Source organism: Hipposideros armiger, unplaced genomic scaffold (genome assembly GCF_001890085.2).
Source record: "Hipposideros armiger isolate ML-2016 unplaced genomic scaffold, ASM189008v1 scaffold_180, whole genome shotgun sequence".
Taxonomy (NCBI): Eukaryota; Metazoa; Chordata; class Mammalia; order Chiroptera; family Hipposideridae; genus Hipposideros; species Hipposideros armiger.
This window is the reverse complement of record NW_017731530.1, coordinates 2,420,921-2,429,541: the sequence shown is the minus strand read 5'-3', so window position 1 is coordinate 2,429,541 and position 8,621 is coordinate 2,420,921. Positions and strand designations below refer to the sequence as shown.

Here is an 8,621-nt window from a genome sequence, read left to right as displayed (position 1 = left end):
CATCTTAGCTGTAGAGGGCAGTGTCACTGGCCTTCATATGTGGGATCTGAACCGGGGCCTTCTGGCGTCCCAGGCCAGCTCTTAACCATCGCGCCACTCGGCCGGCCCTGTTATTTTTTTTTATTGTTATTCGGTTTGAAATATTTTCAAATTTCCCTGTGGCTTATTCTTTAACTCTTGGGTTATTTCGAAGTGTATTGTTAAATTTACAAAGATTTGGGGATTTTCAAGATACCTTATTGTGATTAATTTCTAATTTAATACTATTCTGGTCAGACAATATATTCTGTGATTTCAGTCTTTGAAATTTATTGAAACTTATTTTATGGCAACCCATATGGTCTGTCTGAATGAATGTTCCATGTATGTGTGAGAAGAACATCTTCTTGGCTGTGTTGGGTAGCATTCTATAAATGTCAGGTTAAATTGATAGATTGTATTCAGATATTCTGTATTCTTTCTGATTTTTTAATAGATTTGCTACTTCTCCCTTTCATTTTGTTAATCTTTTTTGCCTGTATTTTGAGCTTATTATTAGTTGCAGACACATTTAAGAGTGTTATGTCTTCTTGATGAATTTATCATTATCATTATAAAATGATAATGATTTTATCTCTGGTAATTCTTGAAGTCTACTTTGTTTGATATTAATATAGCTGCATCTTTCTTTACACTTGGGTTTGCATTGCATATCTTTTTCTATATGATTAAAGTATTTAATATATTTCTTATAAACAGCATATCATTGAATCTTGCTTTAAAAATATAGATAATCTTTGCTTTCTAATTGCAATGTGTAGTACTTTCATACTTAATATAATTATATGTTTATTGTTAGGTCTTCTGTCTTGGTGTTTTGTATTTGTTTCATATAGTTTTTGTTCTTCTTATCCTCCTTTCCTGCCTTTCTTTGGTTATCTGACTATTTTTTAGTGTTCCATTTTATCTCCTCTTGACTTTTCATTTATGTCTCCTGTTTTCTTTCTTTCTTTCTTCCTTCCTTCCTTCCTTTCTTTCTTTCTTTCTTTCTTTCTTTCTTTCTTCTTTCTTTTTTTTTCTTTTTTTTGTCATTGCTCAGAGATTACACTATACATCTTTCATTTATCACAGTCTTCACTTAAAAATATTTCACTGCTTCAGGAACAATATAAAAACCTCAGTATACCTCAAATTACCCCCTTCCTACTATTGTGCTTATCATATATTTTAATCCTGTGTGTGCTATAAATCCCACAGTACATACATTGTTATCTTTTCCTTAAATAGTCAGTTGTCTTTTTTTTTTTTAATAGATTTTTTTAATTGGAGAATTGGTGGAGGGGAACAGTGTTGGGGACTTGGAGAAGGGGAACAGCCACATTGTTGTCCTTCAATCTTAGTTGTGGAGGGCGCAGCAAGCTCAGCTCCAAGTCCAGTCATGCCGCTCAGCTCAAGATGTTTTGTTCAATTAATTGTGGGTGGGCGTAGCCACCATCCCATGCGGGAGTCAAACCTGCAGCCTTGTTGTTAAGAGCACGCGTTCTATCCCCTGAGCCACCTGGGTGGCAGCTCAGCTCAAGGTGCTGAGTTCAGTCTTTAGTTGTGGGTTGGTGTAGCCCACCATTCAAATCAGCAGCCTTGTTGTTAGGAGCACGTGCTCTCCCCAGCTGAGCTATCCTGCCACCTGTTGGCAGCTCAGCAGCAGCTCAGCTCAGGGTGCAGCGTCACTGGCCCATCGAACCAGGGACCCTGTTGCTCCACTCTTGGGCAAGCTCTTAACCAACTGAGCCACTCAGCCAGCCCTATAGTCAGTAGTCTTACACACACACACACACACACACACACACACACACACACACACACATTTTGACTGTTATAGTTATTGGCATATTTACCTGTTAGGTACTTTTTATTCCTTTCTGTAAAACTGGGTTTCTGTTATCATTTTTCATTTGTTGACAGAAATCTTTTCCATATTACTTATAGTTCCCATCTGCTGGAAGTAAATTCTCTTAACTTTTGTCTGTCTGAAGAGATGGGTTTTTTTGTCTTCACTTTGGAAGGATATTTTCACTGAACATAAAATTTTAGGTTGACAGATTTTTTCTCTCAGTACTTTGAAGTCATTCTTCAATTGTCTTTTGGACAATGCCATCATTTCTTATGAGAAACCAGCATCCATTTTTGTTTGTTCCCCTGTATGTGATATATCTATCCCTTTTTCCCTGACTGATTTTACAATTTTCTTTTTGGTTTTTAGCAATTTGATATAATGTGTAGTTTTCTTTTTATTTATTCTGCTTGGATTTTACTGAGTCTTTCATCATTTTTGAAAATTCTTGGCTGTTATCTGCTAAGATATTTGCCTCATTTTCTCTCTCCTTTCCTTTTGAGACTCCAATTACATGAATTTTCTGTCATCCCCAAAGATCTTATATGTTCTATTCTAGTTTTTTTTTTAACATCTTCCCATCCTCTCTGTGTTTCATTGGATAATTAAGAATTAAAAGATAAGCTTCATATCAGCAACTCTTATAATAAAAAAAAAAGGCAGTCCATATTTTGGCTATCCAAATGCTATTATCTGTTATTTTATAAAAAAAGATTCATTTGTTCAAATTCTCAACTCTATCACTAGTTTGTAGCCTTCATGGTTGAAGGAAATATTGTTTAAAAACTTGAGTGGAACTTAAAAAAAAGCCTTAGTTTTTTACTGTTATTTAGTGAATCAGATTTCACAATATTAAAGACTCTTGGTATAAGAAATTAACCCAATATGTTTAAAGAAAATTTTAGAAATGTATTTACTATTCTAAATTTTAGAAAATTTGTATTGCTATGTAAGTATTTACATATTTTATATTGACATATAAAATATTTGGGTGACTGAGTGGTTTTCATCTGAGTAGTTATTTTAACCCCAATGAAAACTTTTTAAAAAGCTTAAAATGATGAATAGTTTGTTTATAATTGTTGCTTTTAGTGTTGATTGCAATTAGATTGGGAACATGAATTTTCATGAATAGTACATTAAAATAACTCATTTTTTTCTTACTCTTGTCTAATTTGCTAGAGGAATTCAATGATAGAATTTTGCGACCAGAGTTATCAAATGATGAAATGCTATCTCTTCATGAGGAGCTGCAGAAGATTTATAAAACATACTGTTTGGATGAAAGTATTGACAAAATTCGATTTGATCCCTTCATTGTAGAAGAGATTCAAAAAAGTAAGTCAAAGATGATGAGGATGAATTCTATAGCTTTTTATAGTTTTCAGAGTTTCTTATGTATTTTATTTATTATTGCAACAGCTGTGTGAGATACACAGATAGCTATTATCCTATTTTACTAATAAGGTGAAGGCTTTGATGAGGAAGCTTATTTACAATTTGCTTAACTATTACTTGCCAGAACTGGACCTTCGCTGTTCTAATTCCTCATTCTAGTGTAATTTCTATACCTTACAGTGGATTTAGTGCAAAACATGGTTTTAGGACTGTTTGCATGCTATTTCACTGTCATGCATTTTAAACTAATATATAATGTATTTATTTATGCTCTTCGTAAACAATTTCTGCAATGTAATTTTTTAAAATAGTTGCTGAAGGCCCATACATAGATGTTGTGAAACTTCAAACTATGAGATGTCTTTTTGAAGCATATGAACATGTACTTTCTTTGTTGGAGAATGTATTTACTCCTATGTTCTGCCACAGTGATGAGGTAAGTAAAAATATTAATCTAGTTTGAGGATTTTTCTATAAGACTTAATAGTAGCTTTGATATCATTTGATGAATGACTCAAATAACAAAATAAACAGAAATAAAACATGATTAAGAAAGTGAATACTCTTTTTTTACCACATGACTTAATGGAGATTAGAAATTGATTGTAATTATAATTCTCAATACCGAAATCATGTTTGTATATATATGAGTAGGTAGATTGTGACCAAATTGGTCTACCTGATTTGTCATATGCCTACGTGGCTTTGTGGTACTATGGTATAATAGAAACCCCATTCTTCTTGTATATACATTATTTATAGACCTGTGGAAATCAAACGGCCTGAATATGTATTTGCAATATTTTAATTCTTACTTTGTTTGACTGTGGTTGTATTTACTTGATTTAAATAATATTTTCTTCAAACTGGAAAGTAGCATGTTTCAATATTAAATACTAGTTTAATAAATCATAATTATTTCTGAAGTATTTCAGACAACTTTTAAGAGGTGCAGAATCACCAACACGCAATTCAAAATTCAACAGGTGGGTATATTTAATCATGTGTATATTTGTTTTTGTACTGTTGATGCTAATCATTCTGTAATAGCATCATTGTCTTTATTAGCTATTTTTCTGTGAATATGTGATTCCATTGCTACAACGTAGACAAGACATTTTACTAAGGAGCTGTAGAGCTGTATTACTTCCAGTAACCTAAAATGCCTGAAATTCTTTTAGAAAAATTTAACAAGATACACACTATTACCTTGTTAATCTCATAGTTAATATGTACTAGGGCTTGATTACCAGCATTATTGGAGATTGTGGACTGCATGTGTAAATGAAATTCACTGACAACCTAATTTTAGACAGTTTTTTCCCCCCAGGGAGTACTTTCTATTAGAGTACTTATTGGTTATAAAAATGGAGAGGTTTTTCTCCCTTTTTCTTTGGACTCTCTAGAAATGTAAGTGTGCAGTTAAATGACCTAAAGAAAGGTAACAAAAGAGAGAGGCTTTATCCATTTATAAACTAAATAATTAATGTCTTGATTTGTCCTTTAATTGTTATATGTACAAAATTAACACAGATATCAAATCTATAAATGTGCAGGATATTCACATTGCTCTCAATACCTTGTAGTTTAAGCAAAGGTCTAATAAATATATAAATAAATTGGAAATGTGGTACAAAGAGAGAAGTACATAGAAAATCGACTAGGTTTTTTTAGATTGATAGTACTAAGAAAAATGTGAAAACCTTAGCCATGGGGAGAATATATTACATTTTTTGACATTACTAAGGGTTGTAGAAATAGATTTGAATTTTTTTGAGTGTTGAATATTAATTATTACATAATGCCTCAGTATAAGTAGTGTTACTTTTCTGAAAGGTAGAAAATATCTGTATGATTCTTTGTAAACATATCACTTCTTTACTCTTTCCTAAGAATTTATATATTACAGCCATGAAACACTGACTATTTAACAAAAATCGCATCCATGCTATTTAAAATAGCATTCTTTACCCAATCCACATGCCTCTTCTTTGATTTAAATACTTTTTGAAGACTTTTGCCAAATTTCCCAGCATCACTTGAGAAGCAGGTGAAATTTATCCCTGTTTGTAGACTTAGGATGTTTAGAGTCTCATAGTAGAATATTGAGTATAATAGGACTTAATAGAAACTCCTGTGTACTACCATTTAAGGCAAAGCGGTTCTTTGCTTTTATAAGCCTGTTGAATAGTTAAATCTAAGTCAGGGTCAACTTCAGAGATGGAAAGCTTCCTTTGCCACTTTGAGAACACCTAGCTGTCTTCACCATAGTAAAGCACCAATTTTGCTGGCTTTAAAATATAAAATAAACAGGAAGAAAATATGGGTTCTTTTCATTCTGTATACTGATGATGGTCTTTTAAAATAAGGTAAGCTTGGGGGTGGCCCGTTAGCTAAGTTGGCTAGAGTGGGGTGCTAATAATACCAAGGTTGCAGGTTTGATCCCTGCATGGGCCACTGTGAGCTGTGCCCTCCTTAAATAAATAAATAAATAAATAAATAAATAAATAAATAAATAAGGTGAGCTTTTCTTTATATTGACCTGATTCTAATATTAAGTATCATTTTTTTTTTTTAAAGATCTTATTGGGGAATTGGGGAAGGGGAACAGCCAAGTTGTTGTCTTTCAATCTTAGTTGTGGAGGGTGCAGCTAGCTCAGCTCCAAGTCCAGTTGCCATCCGGCCGCCTGTCTGCAGCTCGCAGCTGCTCAGCTCAAGGTGCTGTGTTCAATATTAGTTGTGGGTGGGCATAGCCCACCATCCCATGCGGGAGTTGAACTAGCAACCTTGTTATTAGGAGCATGTGCTCTCACCAGCTGAGCCATCCTGCCACCTGTTGGCAGCTCAGCAGCAGCTCAGCTTGGGCGCAGCTCACTAGCCTATGTGGAAATTGAGCTGGCGACTCTGTTGCTCACAGCTCGCACTCTTAACCAACTGAGACACTCAGCCGGCCCTTAAGTCTCAGTCTTGTCAGTCAGGATTCTGCTTCTGTGATACTTAATGATTCATTTGCCTACTATATAGAATAAGTAAAAGACTTTCTTAACATTCTTTTATCGAATATTTAGAGCATTGCTAATTTGCTGTTAAATGACTTAAAATATGTAAAATACTCATATATTTTATGTCTGCATTCTATTTCATTATATCTTAAAAGTAAAATTTAATGCATATTATGTTTCATTTCATACTCAAAGTGCAACTTACAAGATATTTAGGGATCTTTTGTTAACTTTGCTTCTTAAAACATTTTTAAAAATATGCAAACTAAAAACGTGTGAAGCATGTATAATTATATCTAATATGGACATAAATTCCATGCTGGAAAATACGAATTTGTTTTCTGTGCCAAGTTTTTGGTGGCTTAGTCTCTGCATACTTTCCACTGTGTCAAACAGTATGCCTAAATGAGGACAAAAAATACAGAATTATTTCCTGACATATTGAGTTTTTAAAAACTTCTTTTTAACGATCTAGAATTCATACCCCCAACCCCCCAAAACAGTTAGCCATTGTACTTTGTTTCTCTTTCCTTTATCATGTTATTCATAAGAATTCCTTCCCTTTACAAAAATGAATGCTGTCTACCTGTGTAACTTTTAAAGCTTTAAAATTTTGTTTTGTGTTCTAAAGTGAAATTTGTTTAATATCTGGCCTTCCTTTCTCTTTCTCTCTCCTTTCCTTATATAATTTCACATGTCTGTTATTGCAGAGGTAGCCTAAGTTTGGATGATTTTCGGTAAGTCTTGAGACAGCATGTGACTCTTTTCTGTATGTTATCTGTTTAAGTCCAGAAAGTACGCCCAAAGCAACCTAAGTGCAACAAAAAAGGAAAATGACAAAACAATGTGCTATTATTGCCTTTATATCAGCTATTTGGGATATCCTTTAAAAATTAACCTCTACTTTGATTCTAGATATCTCCTTTTTGAGATAGCATGATATATGTCATCATAGAATAAAAATGTTAGTATAAAAATAAAATAAAAAGCCAGTATCTAGCTTTTCAAGGTTATTGACTCATTTTCTTTTGTTACTGATTTTGCTAAATTACTTTTAGAATTATTTGTATTTAAAGAATTTTTTTTTAAAGCAAAAAAGATGCACAGTATTTCTGGGCATAATCACAAATGAGATATTTTATAAGTTATATTTTAAAAAGCCCAATTTTTTTATAATTTATAAAAGGCTCTAGAGACTAAAATAATCTATCTAGATTTTAATAATATATTGTTAGCATTTTTAAAGACTTTAATTAAAAAAATGTAGCTAACATACAACATTATATCAGTTTCAGGTGTACACCATAGTTCAACATTTATTTATTTAGTCTTTTTTTAGAATTTTAAATTTCTAAAATTTTGTATCATATTGTGTACTCACCACCAAGTCAGCTCTCCTTCCCTCACCATATATTGGGTTGTCGGAAAAGTCATGACACATTTTTGCAACGAAAAACATAGAAAAAAATACGTCAGGACTTTTCAGACAACCCAATATTTGACCCCCTTTACCCTCTTCTACCATCCCCCCTCTCTCTGTACCCTCTGGTTCCACATTTATATACCTAAAGAAGAGATCACCATAGCTCCAGCAACCATCTGACACCGTACTATGCTATTACATCCCGATGACATATTTGTTTTATTTAGTTTCTTTTCTTGAGGTTTCTTCTGATCTTTTACTTGGGACATGTTTCTTTGTTTCTTCATTCTGGCTGTCACTCTGATTGCTTCGATGTATTAGATCACCAGAATTGACGTGGCCTCCTCTTTAGGTACTTTGTTTAGAGGTTCTGCTCATCTAGGGTCCAGGGAACTTCCAAGGTTGAATATCTTATAAATTATTTGTAATTTTGGTGTGATCCTGGGAGGTAGTCAGCACAGCGTCTGTCTATTCCGCCATCTTACTGAAAGTCTAGTTCACGTATTTTATAAGGAGCTGAGGTAGCTTTTTTGATGGTAATAAGTAAGAATTGAACTCTGACTTAGAGCCGAAGAAAAGTCACTTTACTCAAAATCAAATGATTGTAAAGTTTAAGCTATGAAATACATGCTCATTATAAACTGTAGAGAATGTGCAATGGTAGGCACTGTGGGACATATTCTCCATGAAGAAAAGCCTGCTGTGGGCTCCGGCTTCCCACATCAGACCTGCTCCCTGCAAGGGTGCCCTCCTCACACTCTTCAGACACCATTCACTGAGCGCCCCTTACATGAGTTTCCTTCTATCTTTGCTCAGACTTTGTACCAAGCAGCCCTTCAAAGCAGACATCCTCCTTCCTAGGCCTCTGACCCTCCACTCCTCTTCCTCTTCTCTCTCTCTCTCTCTCTCTCTCTCTCTCTCTCTCTCT

At 33.8% G+C, this 8,621-nt stretch overlaps 1 protein-coding gene across 5 annotated transcripts in view; it reads left to right on the top strand.

Moving 5' to 3' along the window:
- The window catches only part of SNX14 (sorting nexin 14), an 82,588-nt gene that overhangs the window by 48,826 nt on the left and 25,141 nt on the right, over positions 1-8,621 (top strand). For 3 of the 5 annotated variants that reach the window (XM_019652478.1, XM_019652477.1, XM_019652480.1), the window contains 4 exons: positions 3,053-3,208; positions 3,580-3,704; positions 4,196-4,254; positions 6,981-7,007. In XM_019652478.1, the coding sequence (XP_019508023.1) occupies positions 3,053-3,208; positions 3,580-3,704; positions 4,196-4,254; positions 6,981-7,007 (367 nt within the window). The remainder of the gene's footprint in view (positions 1-3,052; positions 3,209-3,579; positions 3,705-4,195; positions 4,255-6,980; positions 7,008-8,621) is intronic. The other 2 variants (XM_019652479.1, XM_019652481.1) reach the window with 1 other exon arrangement.